The sequence below is a fragment of the Anser cygnoides genome, chromosome 32 (genome assembly GCF_040182565.1).
Source record: "Anser cygnoides isolate HZ-2024a breed goose chromosome 32, Taihu_goose_T2T_genome, whole genome shotgun sequence".
Taxonomy (NCBI): domain Eukaryota; kingdom Metazoa; phylum Chordata; class Aves; order Anseriformes; family Anatidae; genus Anser; species Anser cygnoides.
Genome location: NC_089904.1, coordinates 2,609,878 through 2,629,740, shown reverse-complemented (window position 1 = coordinate 2,629,740; position 19,863 = coordinate 2,609,878). Strand labels below are relative to the sequence as shown.

At 58.3% G+C, this 19,863-nt stretch overlaps 2 protein-coding genes across 14 annotated transcripts in view; one reads left to right on the top strand and one right to left on the bottom strand.

Annotated features, from left to right (window-relative positions):
* LOC136788012 (involucrin-like) overlaps window positions 1-19,863 on the bottom strand; it is a 43,033-nt gene that overhangs the window by 4,485 nt on the left and 18,685 nt on the right. For 4 of the 13 annotated variants that reach the window (XM_066985516.1, XM_066985511.1, XM_066985514.1 and 1 more), the window contains exons 1-6: window positions 2,328-3,745; window positions 1,984-2,071; window positions 1,848-1,892; window positions 551-774; window positions 207-294; window positions 71-115 (exon numbers count right to left, since the gene is read on the bottom strand). In XM_066985516.1, the coding sequence (XP_066841617.1) occupies window positions 71-115; window positions 207-294; window positions 551-774; window positions 1,848-1,892; window positions 1,984-2,071; window positions 2,328-2,444 (607 nt within the window). In that variant the 5' untranslated portion in view covers window positions 2,445-3,745. Of the gene's footprint in view, window positions 1-70; window positions 116-206; window positions 295-550; window positions 1,893-1,983; window positions 3,814-19,863 lie in introns of those variants that run through there. The other 9 variants (XM_066985517.1, XM_066985518.1, XM_066985512.1 and 6 more) reach the window with 9 other exon arrangements.
* LOC136787957 (RIMS-binding protein 3C-like) lies at window positions 4,022-6,328 on the top strand. Its single transcript, XM_066985399.1, has one exon. The coding sequence runs from the start codon at window positions 4,022-4,024 to the stop codon at window positions 6,326-6,328; it is 2,307 nt and encodes a 768-aa protein (XP_066841500.1).

Sequence of the window (19,863 nt, the reverse complement as noted above, 5' to 3'; positions counted from 1 at the left end):
TCGCCACCAGCCATCTCTTCCTACCTCAAGCCTTCTGTGATTCTCTGACTCTGAGGGTCTGTGAACTCACCTTCAACGATTCCACCAACTCCTGAAGCTGGGCCACGCAACGTTTCTGCAAAGAGGAGCGGGAGAGAGGCACTTAGCCCCTGACACTGCCCTAGCTGTCACAGCTGAGGGACACGGACAGAGGAGGGGACACTGACCTCTCTGGTGAGCTCCATCGGGTGGAGCACACCCCTGTGGTGGTGCACACACCCCTGTGTCACGGCCTGCAGTTCCATCTGCTGCTGCCTGCCAGTAACAGGGTTTTTGGTTGGGTGAGTGCAGAACTCCATCACCACGGGGGCTCCCCAGCAGCACGTGCACACCCCAGGACCGGGATGGGGCTCCTCTGTCACGCCAGGTGCTGATCAGAACTCGCTCCCACACTCCATCCCTGGTTGCCCGGCTCCAGCCCTGGCGGTCCCATTGCTCCGCTGGGTGCTGCGGAGAAGCCCCTGGGTACAAGTGTGGGGCAAGGGAGGGGAGGGGGGCAGTCCTCACTCACCAGGCATGTTCTGTTTCCTTCTCCTCTATATCCTCTTGTAGATGCATTAATTCCTGACGCAGCACCTGGGAGACAGAATTGTTGACTCCCTGTGCCCGCTCCAGCCCTCCTCCACATCACCCACCCTGTGCCAGCGGACACCCCCACGGTTCCCCGTGGCCCCTGCACGCTACCTTTCTCTGCTCCTCCTCCTCCCGCAGCTGCTCTTCCAGTTGGGCAATGTGCTGCAAAACAACAGGCACAGCATTCTGGACAGCGGTGCTGGGACCCAGGGACCCTCACTGCTCTCCAGCTCTGGGGCCATGCCGTCTAGCTCCCCCACTGCCCCAAGGCACAGGGAGACCTGGCGACTCACAGAGACAGGCACAGGGAAATGATGTCCCCCCCCCTTCCCTCTCCACCGCATTCTGGCACAAATGTCTGGCCCAGCTACACCGCTGCCTGAGGCCGCTGGGCTGCACAGAAGCAGCGCTGGCACCCCCCTCTCTGACCCTCTAAGGATGGGCCAACTTCTGCCCTCTGCCTTGCAGCCCACCTTCAGTTCGTCAGCTGTCGCTTCCTTCAGCTTCAGCTCAAATTTGCTGTGGGAGAGGAAGGGAAGAGGAGCAGCCATCAGGGCACTGGGGCACTGCTGTGAGATCTCTGCCTGGCTGGAGATCCTTGCCAGTGTCCCCTCCTGGCTGCCCTCGGGCACCGCGTCCCCTCTCCTACCCAGCCCTGCAGGCACTGAGGGGCAGGAAGAGGGACCCCCGGACCCAACTCCTCCATCTGGGCAACCATCCCTCCAGCTGCTGGAGCTCCAGACCCATGGGAAGGACACTCATAGGATCACAGAACCATAGAAGGGGTTGGGTTGGAAAGGCCCTTCAAGAGAATCAAATTCCAGTCCCCCTGCCGTGGGTAGGGACACCTTCCACTAGACCAGCTTGCTCCAAGCCCCGTCCAGCCTGGCCTTAAACACTTCCAGGGATGGGGCATCCACAGCTTCTCTGAGCAGCCTGTTCCAGTGCCTCGCCACCCTCTGAGTGAAGAATTTCTTCCTTGTATCTCATCTAAATCTACCCTCTTTTAGTTTAAAGCCATTACTCCTTGCCATGTATCACTGCGCTCCCCGGCTTTCTCCAGCTTTAGCTATCGGAAGGTTGTTCCAAAGGTCTCCCTGGAGCTTCCTCTCCACCTGGCAGGATATCCTTGCCATTCTCCTTGAATTTGTCATTGATAAGATCATCGCCACCAGCCATCTCTTCCTACCTCAAGCCTTCTGTGATTCTCTGACTCTGAGGGTCTGTGAACTCACCTTCAACGATTCCACCAACTCCTGAAGCTGGGCCACGCAACGTTTCTGCAAAGAGGAGCGGGAGAGAGGCACTTAGCCCCTGACACTGCCCTAGCTGTCACAGCTGAGGGACACGGACAGAGGAGGGGACACTGACCTCTCTGGTGAGCTCCATCGGGTGGAGCACACCCCTGTGGTGGTGCACACACCCCTGTGTCACGGCCTGCAGTTCCATCTGCTGCTGCCTGCAAGTAACAGGGTTTTTGGTTGGGTGAGTGCAGAACTCCATCACCACGGGGGCTCCCCAGCAGCACGTGCACACCCCAGGACTGGGATGGGGCTCCTCTGTCACGCCAGGTGCTGATCAGAACTCGCTCCCACACTCCATCCCTGGTTGCCCGGCTCCAGCCCTGGCGGTCCCATTGCTCCGCTGGGTGCTGCGGAGAAGCCCCTGGGTACAAGTGTGCGGCAAGGGAGGGGAGGGGGGCAGTCCTCACTCACCAGGCATGTTCTGTTCCCTTCTCCTCTATATCCTCTTGTAGATGCGTTAATTCCTGACGCAGCACCTGGGAGACAGAATTGTTGACTCCCTGTGCCCGCTCCAGCCCTCCTCCACATCACCCACCCTGTGCCAGCGGGCACCCCCACGGTTCCCCTTGGCCCCTGCACGCTACCTTTCTCTGCTCCTCCTCCTCCCGCAGCTGCTCTTCCAGTTGGGCAATGTGCTGCAAAACAACAGGCACAGCATTCTGGACAGCGGTGCTGGGACCCAGGGACCCTCACTGCTCTCCAGCTCTGGGGCCATGCCGTCTAGCTCCCCCACTGCCCCAAGGCACAGGGAGACCTGGCGACTCACAGAGACAGGCACAGGGAAATGATGTCCCCCCCCCTTCCCTCTCCACCGCATTCTGGCACAAATGTCTGGCCCAGCTACACCGCTGCCTGAGGCCGCTGGGCTGCACAGAAGCAGCGCTGGCACCCCCCTCTCTGACCCTCTAAGGATGGGCCAACTTCTGCCCTCTGCCTTGCAGCCCACCTTCAGTTCGTCAGCTGTCGCTTCCTTCAGCTTCAGCTCAAATTTGCTGTGGGAGAGGAAGGGAAGAGGAGCAGCCATCAGGGCACTGGGGCACTGCTGTGAGATCTCTGCCTGGCTGGAGATCCTTGCCAGTGTCCCCTCCTGGCTGCCCTCGGGCACCGCGTCCCCTCTCCTACCCAGCCCTGCAGGCACTGAGGGGCAGGAAGAGGGACCCCCGGACCCAACTCCTCCATCTGGGCAACCATCCCTCCAGCTGCTGGAGCTCCAGACCCATGGGAAGGACACTCATAGGATCACAGAACCATAGAAGGGGTTGGGTTGGAAAGGCCCTTCAAGAGAATCAAATTCCAGTCCCCCTGCCGTGGGTAGGGACACCTTCCACTAGACCAGCTTGCTCCAAGCCCCGTCCAGCCTGGCCTTAAACACTTCCAGGGATGGGGCATCCACAGCTTCTCTGAGCAGCCTGTTCCAGTGCCTCACCACCCTCTGAGTGAAGAATTTCTTCCTTGTATCTCATCTAAATCTACCCTCTTTTAGTTTAAAGCCATTACTCCTTGCCATGTATCACTGCGCTCCCCGGCTTTCTTCAGCTTTAGCTATCGGAAGGTTGTTCCAAACGTCTTAGAGGAGGGATGACGTCATATGACCTCGTTAACAACCCTTCTAGGGGTTGTTAACCCTCGTTAACAACCCATGCTAATGGCTGTGTAATGCTGTATGTCATCACTACCACGCTTCCCCCACTAAAGGACAGACGTGGTCCAGACCCGTAAGCTGTGCCCGTGCCTGAGGCCTCACAGACACATTCTCGTTGCGCACCTGCGCGGGGGCTCCGTCTGCACTCGTTAACAACCCTTCACCTCCCTCCTCTGCACCCCTTGCGCTGAGGCTGTCGGGGTGTGTCCGGGCGGGCACGCACCATATAAGGTCATATGACGTCATCCCTCCTCTATGACGCCATCACCCGGACACTATATAAGGCCGCGCTCGCCCAGGCCGGGCCAGTGGCAGAGGCGACCTCTGCTGCTGCGCGGTGCTGGGAGCCGGTGTCTGCTGAGGGCTCAGAGGCTGCTGTCCCTCAGAGGCCCAGGCCGTGCGATCGCTGGTGGCTATTGCTGGCAGCGTTTGGTGACCGTTCATCGTTCTCATTCCTTAAGCCATGATCCGGGGTGGTGTGGGCCAGGGGCCCGTGGCGCACAGTCACCCCTCATCCCGTCGGGGCCCAGCGCGACCCCCCAGCAGGCCTGTGCAGCAGGAGGAGCACAGGCAGGAACTGGAGGCGCTGCGGGCCCAGCTGGAGGCTGAGCGTCTCCACTCGCAGGAGCTGCACCGCTGCTTTGCTGATGAAACCCGCCAGATAAAGAAGATGGCAGAGCAGGAGCGGCAGCTTCTGGCTGAGAAGCTACGCTCCAGATGGGAGCAGCAACGGGCACGGGAGCTGCAGCGGCTGTGGGAGCTGAGCCAGAAGCAGCGGGCAACAGAGATCCGTCAGCTGCTGCGTGAGAAGGAGGCCGAGTGGCGCCAGGCACAGGAGTTGCTCCAAGAGCAGCGGGACGACGCCGTCCGCCAGGCGCGGGACCTGCAGCAGGAGCTGGCCGAGGAGCTGGTGAGGCACGGCTGCAGCAGCAGCAGCGAGGCCCGCAGCAAGCTGCAGGAGGTCCACAGGCAGCTCCACTGGCGGAAGGACAGCAAGCAGACCGCCCGCATCGTAAGCCTCCAAAATGAACTGGAACTGCAGAGAAGGCTCTTCCAGCAGTACATCCTGGAGCAGGCTGAGGGGAGGCCGTCTGCCTCCCACAGCGAAGACAGGGCTGCGGCCTGGCACCGCCTGCAGACTCGCCTGGGCGCAGGGACCACCGGGACCTGCTCTTCGAAGAGCCCCGGTGCATCTGGTGCTGCTGGGGGAGGAGGGCAGCAGACAACCCACTCCAGCTTAAAAGCTCACCTCCAGGGAGAAGGGAAGAGCTGCGGGCGGGCGGTCACAGACGTGGGTGTTCAGGTGGCAGCGCAACAAGAGGCCTGCCCACCTGGCAGTGGAGACAGCCAGCTGCTGCAGGAGAAAGCTCATCTGCAGCATGCCCTGGAGGACCTGCAGAGGCAATGCGGTGTCCTTCAAGAGGAGACCCGCCTTCTGGGGAAGGAAAGCGCTCTGGAACTGGGGGAGGAGGTGGAGAGGCTCCAGCAGAAGACTAGTATGCTAGGCCTCCTTACCAAGCACCTGAAAGAAAACACCAGGCAACTGAAAGAGACCGACCTGAAATCTGGAAAGACTGCTGCAAAGACAGAGCAGGTCGACCAGCAGCAGAGAGGGGAATCGGAAACCGAGGCTGGGAAAAAACTTAGGCCTCACAGGAACCTGGATCAGGAACGCTCAAGACTGCAGCAAAGGTACGAGGAGCTGAAAGTGCGTCTGAGAGAGATGACAAATGAAAATGCCAGGCGCGCAGAAGAAAATTCTCAGCTCCGTGGGCAGAAGGAGCGGATAGACGAGGTTCGATCTGACAACGCTGCTCTGAAGGGGAAACTCGTGCAAGTGACAGAGCAGCGAAATTCTGCCATCGGAGAGGCCAAACGTCTTCAAACACGACTGCAAGATCTGGGTTGTGAACTGAAAGCCATGAGACAACTGGCAGGACGAAGGCAACAACAGGAGAACGACCTCGAGGAAACAAGGCGACTGCTGCAGAAGAAGAAAGAGGAAGTTGAGCATTTGCAGAGGGCTTGGGCAGAGCAAAGAAGGACACATGAGGAAGACACGCAAGCGTCTCAAGCGCAGCTGAGAGAATTAGAGAAACAGAATCAACACCAAAGTCAACAATGGGAGCTGCTCTCTCAGCAACTTGAGCAAGAAAAAAGAAAAGAATCCAACCGTATTGGTTCAGGACTACCACAGGTGACATCTTCTCCCACAGCACAGGCCTATGCAGAGCAGTCCCATGACCTTTGCAACCGCGAAGACAGCTCTGATGTTTCTGAGGAGGCAACCAAGGTCCCGGCATCCCACACAAGCACCTCGACATCAGATGCCGCACACAACAGTCCTGGGTGCCGCCTTCTTTCAGACGAGGGCCCTGTGCATGGGAACGAAGAAGCAGGAGCAGAGCATGTGTCCTTCATCCTGCAGTCCTCGGGAGAAGAATCGCTAAAACTTCGAAAATTTTTAGCTCGATACAGCTACGATCCTTTCGAGGGTCCTAATGAGCACCCCGAAGCAGAGCTTCCTCTGACTGCGGGAGAATACGTTTATGTCTATGGAGACATGGATGAAGACGGCTGGTTTGTGGGAGAGCTGACGGATGGCACGAGAGGATTTGTCCCCTCTAATTTGGTAGAAGAAGTTTCAGACGATGACCTGGTGACAACTGTGCCTCCAGAGCTACGTGATCTCCTGCAGGATAGCGATGATGAACTGAGATCTTGCAGCAGGAGAGGAAGGAAGAAACGGAGGAATCGGAGGAATAAATAAAGATCTTGACCAAGGAATCTGTGTCCCCTGTGTCTCCCCCCCTTCTCCCTCCCCTTCCACAGCTTTTATTGCTGAGCGTGACGTTGCCGTATGGACTATCCCTTTGGTCTTTTTGGGTCAGCTGCCCTGGCAATGCCCCCTCCCCACCTCTTGCCCACAGCCAGCCGACTGGATTTGGGGCTGGGGGGTGGCAGAGGGAGGGCGCTGTGGGAGTCCTGATGCTGTGCCAGCACGGCTCAGCAGTAGACAAAACACATTGGTGCAATATCAAGTCAGTTCTAGCCAGAAGTACAGAGCATAGTGCTGCATGGGCTGCTGTGGGGAAGGTTGAGTCCATCCCAGGCAGACCCAGAACACCATACCCACCGTGGTGGGGATGGTATGACCAGGCAGGGTCTAGAGGGGTGGCTGGATCCCCACTGAAAAAGTCGTCGGGGGGCTGGGAATGATGGGGAAGGGTCTGGATGGTGTGGTGGGAGCTCCTACGCTCACCCAAGTGAGCAAGCAGTATGAGTGTTCTCCAAGGGATGTCAGCTCTGCGCGTGCATGCGCCGGTCAATCTCTAGGGGTGAGAGCACAGCGTGGCCAGCTCCACAGCTCGCTTTGGAGCCTCCTTTTTCCTTCATTCTCGGTCACAATGGTGACCAAGACTCTGCTTTACGCGGCTTGTGGAAAGGCTGCTCAGCCTGTAACTTGTGAAGCTTCTGCTCCCTGCTACGAGCTGCTTGGAAAGGCCCGGCTCTTTCAGAACCCACTTTCCCCTTTGGACCAACGGCCCAGGTGTGCTCGGGGCAGCGGTCTGTGCCAGCTGTGACGCATTTCACACCATTGCTGCTTCTGGAAGCCTGCTGCAGGCCCACCGTGCCTGCTGCCGCCATCGTTCACCCGGCTCTGCCACAAGCACCTTGTTTCTCCTCAGGTGTGGCCTCGAGTGAGCTGTCCCCTCCTGGCTGCCTGCAGGAGAGCTTCAGGGGCCTCAAAGAGAAGGCTCTGCTGGGCTCCGCTGTCACTTTGCCCTTTGGAACAAAAGCGCAAACCTGCGCTACAGCACCGCCGTCGTGCAGCCATCTGGGAGCACAACCAACAGGCTCCCTGAGAATCCCCCGTGCCCCCCAGCGTGCCCCCCATTTTCACTCGCCTGTGCCCCCACTCCCATATGTCCCCCTTTCCCCTCACTATTTCAACTCCCATGTCCCCACCAGTAGTTTCCCAGTGAGCTACGTCCACGGGGCCTGAGGGAACCGGTGGACTTGCTAAGCCACTGGCCATCATACAGGAGAGGCTGTGGAAGTCTGTTTAAGTAGTTCCCACTGACTGGAGGAGAGGAAACATAGCCCCCATTCTACAAAGGGGAAAATGGAAGACCTGGGAGCTACAAGCCTTCCTCCCTTTGTGGGGGTGCACAGCCTTCACCACCCACTGTCCGTCGTACCTGAGAAGTTGTTGCTGAGGGCTATAGAAAATAAGGAGGCGATTGGTGACAGACAACACGGCTTCACTCGGGGCAGATCATGCCTGACAAATCTGGTGCCCTTCTATGATGGGGTTGCAGCATTGGTGGGTAGGGAAAGAGCAACGGACATCATCTACCTGGACTCGTGCAAAGCACTTGCACTGTCCCCCATGATCTCTAAACTGGAGAGACATGGATCGGATGGACGGACAACTCGGTGGGTAAGGAATTGGCGAGATGGTTGCACTCAAAGAGTAGCGGTCAGAGGCTCAGTGTCCAGCCAGAAACCAGTAACGAGTGGCATTCCTCAGGGATCTGCATATTGACCAGTGGTCAACAGCACCCAGGGGTGGGTCACTGCCCCCCATACCTGGATTTACCCCACTAAATGCCCTGGTTCAAAGCGCGAGGAGCTGTGAGGACCAGTTCAGTCCTGACTTGTTCCTACCATCTTCTTTTAAACCCTTCCCTAGACTCTATGCCATGCTGGGAACAGCAGCCCCCGCTCAGCATTGGGGTGAGGGGCTGCTCACCCCATACATATCCACTGCTCGGGATAGCAGGCAGGTGAGGAAGCTGCCATCAGCGCACCCCAGGACCCTCCCGGATTGCTGATGTCTTGCGGTGTTATCCCTCCAGCACACAGATGGTGCTTGAAGTCCCCTGGGAGGACGGGGCCCTGCAAACGTGAAGTTTCTCCTACCTATCTGTAGAGGGACTCAGTACTTGTTTTTTTCCTGGTCAGTTCCCTTTCTTGCACAGGCACAGAGGAACTGGGCAGAGCAGCCTCGGTTTTATTTAGAGGAGATGTCAGTGGGACAGCACGCCCTCACTGACCAGAGACGGGGTCTCTTCAAGGAAGTGTGCCAGGTCAGTGAAGATGTCTTCTGGCAGCACATGAAGCAGCAGGTGGTAGAAGAACTCCCGGTCGTAACAGGAGGCGTAGAGCACCGCGACACCGAGCATGAAAGCGACGGCCAGCTCCACGCACAGGAAGATCAGGCAGAATGTCCTGTGGGGCAGAAAAAGAGCTGGAAAAAGGGCAGGCTGGACGCATCCCGCACCCATGCCAGAGGGGGCTGTTCTGGGAGCCCCACAGGCTGCCCCTCCAGGCATTTCTCATTGCTCATTCGGACAGGCTTGGACGTGAGCCTCCACAAGCCAGGGAAGACACCTCGGCATTGGGCAAACACGCCGCAGCAGGCGTCCTGGCCATCCCAGTCGCTGCAGGGGAACCTGGGTGGGCACAGGGCACCTGAGGGGACACTCACCACAGCCAGGAAAAGGCACCTCTTCTCCTCGCCAGTTCCTCCGTCTTCTGTAGGTCAACACAAGGTAGGGACACTTGTCAGGCCCCACCGCACAGTCCGGTTCAGTACCCCACAGTAAATGCCAGTAACACACAGTACCCCAGTAAATGCCCTGGTTCAAAGCGCGTCCGTGCTGGCATCTCCTTCGGGCTGCGGGACACGAGCAGGGCCCAGCTGGGCTGTTTGAAATGCATCTTTTACTGTGCCTACAAGCCCTCCAAGCACCCCCGGTGTAGCTCCAGCACCGCCTGTTCCATTCAGTCCAGGGCCTTTGCTGGAGAGCTGCAACTGCAGGGGAAACATCTCCCCTTGGCCTCCCATGGGGCAGGCTGTAGCGTGAGTGTGGGGGGGATGAGGACGACCTGAATGCATGGGGACACCCCAGGCTGGCAGAGCTGATTTCTGCTTGTGCTGTTTATTATTACTGGGATGGAACAGAAGAGGTGTTTTTAGAAACAGAATCCTAGAATGCTTTGGGTTGGAGGGGACCTTAATGACCACTGACCTTAAGGACAGCCCCTCCCAGTGCCCCCCCCCAGCACGCCCCACAGCACAGAACCTTCCAGAGCGCCCCCCCCCACCCAGCCCGGCCCTGCCTCAGCTCTGCCTCCCGCCTGAGGGTGGTGAAGGCTGTGCACCCCCACAAAGGGAGGAAGGCTTGTAGCTCCCAGGTCTTCCATTTTCCCCTTTGTAGAATGGGGGCTATGTTTCCTCTCCTCCAGTCAGTGGGAACTACTTAAACAGACTTCCACAGCCTCTCCTGTATGATGGCCAGTGGCTTAGCAAGTCCACCGGTTCCCTCAGGCCCCGTGGACGTAGCTCACTGGGAAACTACTGGTGGGGACATGGGAGTTGAAATAGTGAGGGGAAAGGGGGACATATGGGAGTGGGGGCACAGGCGAGTGAAAATGGGGGGCACGCTGGGGGGCACGGGGGATTCTCAGGGAGCCTGTTGGTTGTGCTCCCAGATGGCTGCACGACGGCGGTGCTGTAGCGCAGGTTTGCGCTTTTGTTCCAAAGGGCAAAGTGACAGCGGAGCCCAGCAGAGCCTTCTCTTTGAGGCCCCTGAAGCTCTCCTGCAGGCAGCCAGGAGGGGACAGCTCACTCGAGGCCACACCTGAGGAGAAACAAGGTGCTTGTGGCAGAGCCGGGTGAACGATGGCGGCAGCAGGCACGGTGGGCCTGCAGCAGGCTTCCAGAAGCAGCAATGGTGTGAAATGCGTCACAGCTGGCACAGACCGCTGCCCCGAGCACACCTGGGCCGTTGGTCCAAAGGGGAAAGTGGGTTCTGAAAGAGCCGGGCCTTTCCAAGCAGCTCGTAGCAGGGAGCAGAAGCTTCACAAGTTACAGGCTGAGCAGCCTTTCCACAAGCCGCGTAAAGCAGAGTCTTGGTCACCATTGTGACCGAGAATGAAGGAAAAAGGAGGCTCCAAAGCGAGCTGTGGAGCTGGCCACGCTGTGCTCTCACCCCTAGAGATTCACCGGCGCATGCACGCGCAGAGCTGACATCCCTTGGAGAACACTCATACTGCTTGCTCACTTGGGTGAGCGTAGGAGCTCCCACCACACCATCCAGACCCTTCCCCATCATTCCCAGCCCCCCGACGACTTTTTCAGTGGGGATCCAGCCACCCCTCTAGACCCTGCCTGGTCATACCATCCCCACCACGGTGGGTATGGTGTTCTGGGTCTGCCTGGGATGGACTCAACCTTCCCCACAGCAGCCCATGCAGCACTATGCTCTGTACTTCTGGCTAGAACTGACTTGATATTGCACCAATGTGTTTTGTCTACTGCTGAGCCGTGCTGGCACAGCATCAGGACTCCCACAGCGCCCTCCCTCTGCCACCCCCCAGCCCCAAATCCAGTCGGCTGGCTGTGGGCAAGAGGTGGGGAGGGGGCATTGCCAGGGCAGCTGACCCAAAAAGACCAAAGGGATAGTCCATACGGCAACGTCACGCTCAGCAATAAAAGCTGTGGAAGGGGAGGGAGAAGGGGGGGAGACACAGGGGACACAGATTCCTTGGTCAAGATCTTTATTTATTCCTCCGATTCCTCCGTTTCTTCCTTCCTCTCCTGCTGCAAGATCTCAGCTCATCATCGCTATCCTGCAGGAGATCACGTAGCTCTGGAGGCACAGTTGTCACCAGGTCATCGTCTGAAACTTCTTCTACCAAATTAGAGGGGACAAATCCTCTCGTGCCATCCGTCAGCTCTCCCACAAACCAGCCGTCTTCATCCATGTCTCCATAGACATAAACGTATTCTCCCGCAGTCAGAGGAAGCTCTGCTTCGGGGTGCTCATTAGGACCCTCGAAAGGATCGTAGCTGTATCGAGCTAAAAATTTTCGAAGTTTTAGCGATTCTTCTCCCGAGGACTGCAGGATGAAGGACACATGCTCTGCTCCTGATTCTTCGTTCCCATGCACAGGGCCCTCGTCTGAAAGAAGGCGGCACCCAGGACTGTTGTGTGCGGCATCTGATGTCCAGGTGCTTGTGTGGGATGCCGGGACCTTGGTTGCCTCCTCAGAAACATCAGAGCTGTCTTCGCGGTTGCAAAGGTCATGGGACTGCTCTGCATAGGCCTGTGCTGTGGGAGAAGATGTCACCTGTGGTAGTCCTGAACCGACACGGTTGGATTCTTTTCTTTTTTCTTGCTCAAGTTGCTGAGAGAGCAGCTCCCATTGTTGACTTTGGTGCTGATTCTGTTTCTCTAATTCTCTCAGCTGCGCTTGAGACGCTTGCGTGTCTTCCTCATGTGTCCTTCTTTGCTCTGCCCAAGCCCTCTGCAAATGCTCAACTTCCTCTTTCTTCTTCTGCAGCAGTCGCCTTGTTTCCTCGAGGTCGTTCTCCTGTTGTTGCCTTCGTCCTGCCAGTTGTCTCATGGCTTTCAGTTCACAACCCAGATCTTGCAGTCGTGTTTGAAGACGTTTGGCCTCTCCGATGGCAGAATTTCGCTGCTCTGTCACTTGCACGAGTTTCCCCTTCAGAGCAGCGTTGTCAGATCGAACCTCGTCTATCCGCTCCTTCTGCCCACGGAGCTGAGAATTTTCTTCTGCGCGCCTGGCATTTTCATTTGTCATCTCTCTCAGACGCACTTTCAGCTCCTCGTACCTTTGCTGCAGTCTTGAGCGTTCCTGATCCAGGTTCCTGTGAGGCCTAAGTTTTGTCCCAGCCTCGGTTTCCGATTCCCCTCTCTGCTGCTGGTCGACCTGCTCTGTCTTTGCAGCAGTCTTTCCAGATTTCAGGTCGGTCTCTTTCAGTTGCCTGGTGTTTTCTTTCAGGTGCTTGGTAAGGAGGCCTAGCATACTAGTCTTCTGCTGGAGCCTCTCCACCTCCTCCCCCAGTTCCAGAGCGCTTTCCTTCCCCAGAAGGCGGGTCTCCTCTTGAAGGACACCGCATTGCCTCTGCAGGTCCTCCAGGGCATGCTGCAGATGAGCTTTCTCCTGCAGCAGCTGGCTGTCTCCACTGCCAGGTGGGCAGGCCTCTTGTTGCGCTGCCACCTGAACACCCACGTCTGTGACCGCCCGCCCGCAGCTCTTCCCTTCTCCCTGGAGGTGAGCTTTTAAGCTGGAGTGGGTTGTCTGCTGCCCTCCTCCCCCAGCAGCACCAGATGCACCGGGGCTCTTCGAAGAGCAGGTCCCGGTGGTCCCTGCGCCCAGGCGAGTCTGCAGGCGGTGCCAGGCCGCAGCCCTGTCTTCGCTGTGGGAGGCAGACGGCCTCCCCTCAGCCTGCTCCAGGATGTACTGCTGGAAGAGCCTTCTCTGCAGTTCCAGTTCATTTTGGAGGCTTACGATGCGGGCGGTCTGCTTGCTGTCCTTCCGCCAGTGGAGCTGCCTGTGGACCTCCTGCAGCTTGCTGCGGGCCTCGCTGCTGCTGCTGCAGCCGTGCCTCACCAGCTCCTCGGCCAGCTCCTGCTGCAGGTCCCGCGCCTGGCGGACGGCGTCGTCCCGCTGCTCTTGGAGCAACTCCTGTGCCTGGCGCCACTCGGCCTCCTTCTCACGCAGCAGCTGACGGATCTCTGTTGCCCGCTGCTTCTGGCTCAGCTCCCACAGCCGCTGCAGCTCCCGTGCCCGTTGCTGCTCCCATCTGGAGCGTAGCTTCTCAGCCAGAAGCTGCCGCTCCTGCTCTGCCATCTTCTTTATCTGGCGGGTTTCATCAGCAAAGCAGCGGTGCAGCTCCTGCGAGTGGAGACGCTCAGCCTCCAGCTGGGCCCGCAGCGCCTCCAGTTCCTGCCTGTGCTCCTCCTGCTGCACAGGCCTGCTGGGGGGTCGCGCTGGGCCCCGACGGGATGAGGGGTGACTGTGCGCCACGGGCCCCTGGCCCACACCACCCCGGATCATGGCTTAAGGAATGAGAACGATGAACGGTCACCAAACGCTGCCAGCAATAGCCACCAGCGATCGCACGGCCTGGGCCTCTGAGGGACAGCAGCCTCTGAGCCCTCAGCAGACACCGGCTCCCAGCACCGCGCAGCAGCAGAGGTCGCCTCTGCCACTGGCCCGGCCTGGGCGAGCGCGGCCTTATATAGTGTCCGGGTGATGGCGTCATAGAGGAGGGATGACGTCATATGACCTCGTTAACAACCCTTCTAGGGGTTGTTAACCCTCGTTAACAGCCCATGCTAATGGCTGTGTAATGCTGTATGTCATCACTACCACGCTTCCCCCACTAAAGGACAGACGTGGTCCAGACCCGTAAGCTGTGCCCGTGCCTGAGGCCTCACAGACACATTCTCGTTGCGCACCTGCGCGGGGGCTCCGTCTGCACTCGTTAACAACCCTTCACCTCCCTCCTCTGCACCCCTTGCGCTGAGGCTGTCGGGGTGTGTCCGGGCGGGCACGCACCATATAAGGTCATATGACGTCATCCCTCCTCTATGACGCCATCACCCGGACACTATATAAGGCCGCGCTCGCCCAGGCCGGGCCAGTGGCAGAGGCGACCTCTGCTGCTGCGCGGTGCTGGGAGCCGGTGTCTGCTGAGGGCTCAGAGGCTGCTGTCCCTCAGAGGCCCAGGCCGTGCGATCGCTGGTGGCTATTGCTGGCAGCGTTTGGTGAACGTTCATCGTTCTCATCCCTTAAGCCATGATCCGGGGTGGTGTGGGCCAGGGGCCCGTGGCGCACAGTCACCCCTCATCCCGTCGGGGCCCAGCGCGACCCCCCAGCAGGCCTGTGCAGCAGGAGGAGCACAGGCAGGAGCTGGAGGCGCTGCGGGCCCAGCTGGAGGCCGAGCGTCTCCACTCGCAGGAGCTGCACCGCCGCTTTGCTGATGAAACCCGCCAGATAAAGAAGATGGCAGAGCAGGAGCGGCAGCTTCTGGCTGAGAAGCTACGCTCCAGATGGGAGCAGCAACGGGCACGGGAGCTGCAGCGGCTGTGGGAGCTGAGCCAGAAGCAGCGGGCAACAGAGATCCGTCAGCTGCTGCGTGAGAAGGAGGCCGAGTGGCGCCAGGCACAGGAGTTGCTCCAAGAGCAGCGGGACGACGCCGTCCGCCAGGCGCGGGACCTGCAGCAGGAGCTGGCCGAGGAGCTGGTGAGGCACGGCTGCAGCAGCAGCAGCGAGGCCCGCAGCAAGCTGCAGGAGGTCCACAGGCAGCTCCACTGGCGGAAGGACAGCAAGCAGACCGCCCGCATCGTAAGCCTCCAAAATGAACTGGAACTGCAGAGAAGGCTCTTCCAGCAGTACATCCTGGAGCAGGCTGAGGGGAGGCCGTCTGCCTCCCACAGCGAAGACAGGGCTGCGGCCTGGCACCGCCTGCAGACTCGCCTGGGCGCAGGGACCACCGGGACCTGCTCTTCGAAGAGCCCCGGTGCATCTGGTGCTGCTGGGGGAGGAGGGCAGCAGACAACCCACTCCAGCTTAAAAGCTCACCTCCAGGGAGAAGGGAAGAGCTGCGGGCGGGCGGTCACAGACGTGGGTGTTCAGGTGGCAGCGCAACAAGAGGCCTGCCCACCTGGCAGTGGAGACAGCCAGCTGCTGCAGGAGAAAGCTCATCTGCAGCATGCCCTGGAGGACCTGCAGAGGCAATGCGGTGTCCTTCAAGAGGAGACCCGCCTTCTGGGGAAGGAAAGCGCTCTGGAACTGGGGGAGGAGGTGGAGAGGCTCCAGCAGAAGACTAGTATGCTAGGCCTCCTTACCAAGCACCTGAAAGAAAACACCAGGCAACTGAAAGAGATCGCCCTGAAATCTGGAAAGACTGCTGCAAAGACAGAGCAGGTCGACCAGCAGCAGAGAGGGGAATCGGAAACCGAGGCTGGGACAAAACTTAGGCCTCACAGGAACCTGGATCAGGAACGCTCAAGACTGCAGCAAAGGTACGAGGAGCTGAAAGTGCGTCTGAGAGAGATGACAAATGAAAATGCCAGGCGCGCAGAAGAAAATTCTCAGCTCCGTGGGCAGAAGGAGCGGATAGACGAGGTTCGATCTGACAACGCTGCTCTGAAGGGGAAACTCGTGCAAGTGACAGAGCAGCGAAATTCTGCCATCGGAGAGGCCAAACGTCTTCAAACACGACTGCAAGATCTGGGTTGTGAACTGAAAGCCATGAGACAACTGGCAGGACGAAGGCAACAACAGGAGAACGACCTCGAGGAAACAAGGCGACTGCTGCAGAAGAAGAAAGAGGAAGTTGAGCATTTGCAGAGGGCTTGGGCAGAGCAAAGAAGGACACATGAGGAAGACACGCAAGCGTCTCAAGCGCAGCTGAGAGAATTAGAGAAACAGAATCAGCACCAAAGTCAACAATGGGAGCTGCTCTCTCAGCAACTTGAGCAAGAAAAAAGAAAAGAATCCAACCGTGTCGGTTCAGGACTACCACAGGTGACATCTTCTCCCACAGCACAGGCCTATGCAGAGCAGTCCCATGACCTTTGCAACCGCGAAGACAGCTCTGATGTTTCTGAGGAGGCAACCAAGGTCCCGGCATCCCACACAAGCACCTGGACATCAGATGCCGCACACAACAGTCCTGGGTGCCGCCTTCTTTCAGACCAGGGCCCTGTGCATGGGAACGAAGAAGCAGGAGCAGAGCATGTGTCCTTCATCCTGCAGTCCTCGGAAGAAGAATCGCTAAAACTTCGAAAATTTTTAGCTCGATACAGCTACGATCCTTTCGAGGGTCCTAATGAGCACCCCGAAGCAGAGCTTCCTCTGACTGCGGGAGAATACGTCTATGTCTATGGAGACATGGATGAAGACGGCTGGTTTGTGGGAGAGCTGACGGATGGCACGAGAGGATTTGTCCCCTCTAATTTGGTAGAAGAAGTTTCAGACGATGACCTGGTGACAACTGTGCCTCCAGAGCTACGTGATCTCCTGCAGGATAGCGATGATGAACTGAGATCTTGCAGCAGGAGAGGAAGGAAGAAACGGAGGAATCGGAGGAATAAATAAAGATCTTGACCAAGGAATCTGTGTCCCCTGTGTCTCCCCCCCTTCTCCCTCCCCTTCCACAGCTTTTATTGCTGAGCGTGACGTTGCCGTATGGACTATCCCTTTGGTCTTTTTGGGTCAGCTGCCCTGGCAATGCCCCCTCCCCACCTCTTGCCCACAGCCAGCCGACTGGATTTGGGGCTGGGGGGTGGCAGAGGGAGGGCGCTGTGGGAGTCCTGATGCTGTGCCAGCACGGCTCAGCAGTAGACAAAACACATTGGTGCAATATCAAGTCAGTTCTAGCCAGAAGTACAGAGCATAGTGCTGCATGGGCTGCTGTGGGGAAGGTTGAGTCCATCCCAGGCAGACCCAGAACACCATACCCACCGTGGTGGGGATGGTATGACCAGGCAGGGTCTAGAGGGGTGGCTGGATCCCCACTGAAAAAGTCGTCAGGGGGCTGTGGAAAGGCTGCTCAGCCTGTAACTTGTGAAGCTTCTGCTCCCTGCTACGAGCTGCTTGGAAAGGCCCGGCTCTTTCAGAACCCACTTTCCCCTTTGGACCAACGGCCCAGGTGTGCTCGGGGCAGCGGTCTGTGCCAGCTGTGACGCATTTCACACCATTGCTGCTTCTGGAAGCCTGCTGCAGGCCCACCGTGCCTGCTGCCGCCATCGTTCACCCGGCTCTGCCACAAGCACCTTGTTTCTCCTCAGGTGTGGCCTCGAGTGAGCTGTCCCCTCCTGGCTGCCTGCAGGAGAGCTTCAGGGGCCTCAAAGAGAAGGCTCTGCTGGGCTCCGCTGTCACTTTGCCCTTTGGAACAAAAGCGCAAACCTGCGCTACAGCACCGCCGTCGTGCAGCCATCTGGGAGCACAACCAACAGGCTCCCTGAGAATCCCCCGTGCCCCCCAGCGTGCCCCCCATTTTCACTCGCCTGTGCCCCCACTCCCATATGTCCCCCTTTCCCCTCACTATTTCAACTCCCATGTCCCCACCAGTAGTTTCCCAGTGAGCTACGTCCACGGGGCCTGAGGGAACCGGTGGACTTGCTAAGCCACTGGCCATCATACAGGAGAGGCTGTGGAAGTCTGTTTAAGTAGTTCCCACTGACTGGAGGAGAGGAAACATAGCCCCCATTCTACAAAGGGGAAAATGGAAGACCTGGGAGCTACAAGCCTTCCTCCCTTTGTGGGGGTGCACAGCCTTCACCACCCTCAGGCGGGAGGCAGAGCTGAGGCAGGGCCGGGCTGGGTGGGGGGGGCGCTCTGGAAGGTTCTGTGCTGTGGGGCGTGCTGGGGGGGGGCACTGGGAGGGGCTGTCCTTAAGGTCAGTGGTCATTAAGGTCCCCTCCAACCCAAAGCATTCTAGGATTCTGTTTCTAAAAACACCTCTTCTGTTCCATCCCAGTAATAATAAACAGCACAAGCAGAAATCAGCTCTGCCAGCCTGGGGTGTCCCCATGCATTCAGGTCGTCCTCATCCCCCCCACACTCACGCTACAGCCTGCCCCATGGGAGGCCAAGGGGAGATGTTTCCCCTGCAGTTGCAGCTCTCCAGCAAAGGCCCTGGACTGAATGGAACAGGCGGTGCTGGAGCTACACCGGGGGTGCTTGGAGGGCTTGTAGGCACAGTAAAAGATGCATTTCAAACAGCCCAGCTGGGCCCTGCTCGTGTCCCGCAGCCCGAAGGAGATGCCAGCACGGACGCGCTTTGAACCAGGGCATTTACTGGGGTACTGTGTGTTACTGGCATTTACTGTGGGGTACTGAACCGGACTGTGCGGTGGGGCCTGACAAGTGTCCCTACCTTGTGTTGACCTACAGAAGACGGAGGAACTGGCGAGGAGAAGAGGTGCCTTTTCCTGGCTGTGGTGAGTGTCCCCTCAGGTGCCCTGTGCCCACCCAGGTTCCCCTGCAGCGACTGGGATGGCCAGGACGCCTGCTGCGGCGTGTTTGCCCAATGCCGAGGTGTCTTCCTGGGCTTGTGGAGGCTCACGTCCAAGCCTGTCCGAATGAGCAATGAGAAATGCCTGGAGGGGCAGCCTGTGGGGCTCCCAGAACAGCCCCCTCTGGCATGGGTGCGGGATGCGTCCAGCCTGCCCTTTTTCCAGCTCTTTTTCTGCCCCACAGGACATTCTGCCTGATCTTCCTGTGCGTGGAGCTGGCCGTCACTTTCATGCTGGGTGTCGCGGTGCTCTACGCCTCCTATTACGACCGGGAGTTCTTCTACCACCTGCTGCTTCAAGTGCTGCCAGAAGACATCTTCACTGACCTGGCACACTTCCTTGAAGAGACCCCGTCTCTGGTCAGTGAGGGCGTGCTGCCCCACTGACATCTCCTCTAAATAAAACCGAGGCTGCTCTACCCAGTTCCTCTGTGCCTGTGCAAGAAAGGGAACTGACCAGGAAAAAAACAAGTACTGAGTCCCTCTACAGATAGGTAGGAGAAACTTCACGTTTGCAGGGCCCCGTCCTCCCAGGGGACTTCAAGCACCATCTGTGTGCTGGAGGGATAACACCGCAAGACATCAGCAATCCGGGAGGGTCCTGGGGTGCGCTGATGGCAGCTTCCTCACCTGCCTGCTATCCCGAGCAGTGGATATGTATGGGGTGAGCAGCCCCTCACCCCAATGCTGAGCGGGGGCTGCTGTTCCCAGCATGGTATAGAGTCTAGGGAAGGGTTTAAAGAAGATGGTAGGAACAAGTCAGGACTGAACTGGTCCTCACAGCTCCTCGCGCTTTGAACCAGGGCATTTACTGGGGTAAATCCAGGTATGGGGGGCAGTGACCCACCCCTGGGTGCTAATGGAGGGCTGGGAAGCGTCCCTCCACAACTCACTTCTGGCACCAGCCCCAGAGCAGTGACAGCCATGTCCCAGTGGGCAGCAGCACTGAATCCCAGCTCAGAAATCTGTGCTCGTCCATGTGTCGCAAAAGGAATGATGCGCTTCACTCCTAAGAGAGAAGCAGCAATAGATTTATTGCTGAAAACAGTGATGGAGCAAAGCCAAATATGCCTGCTGAATGGCTGCTTGGCAGCTTACCAGTGTGTGGGGCTAGCAGAGGGCATCAAACAGACCTCAGTGTGACCACAAGTCAGCCCAGCCTTACAGGGTGCAGTGCACACAGGGGCCTGGCACACCCCATCATTATCTGGGCACTACTGAGCGCACAACTCATACACGCTGGCCTGCTGTACGAATGAGAGGTCTGTTGGGCCTGCTGGGAACCTCTTGTCCCGATGCGGGAAACGTTTCTTGGCGCGCAACCTCAAGTTTCTTAGTGAGTGGGGCTACATCTGGCTGGTGGCCAGTCTCTAGCGGTCTTCCCCAGGGCTCAGTTCTGGGGCCAATTACCTTCAACATGTTTATCAAAGATCTAGGTGCAGGAGAGGAATGGGTCC

Excerpts from the sequence above, each read along its gene's own strand:
- LOC136787957 (XM_066985399.1), top strand. The coding sequence starts at position 4,022 with ATGATCCGGGGTGGTGTGGGCCAGGGGCCCGTGGCGCACAGTCACCCC.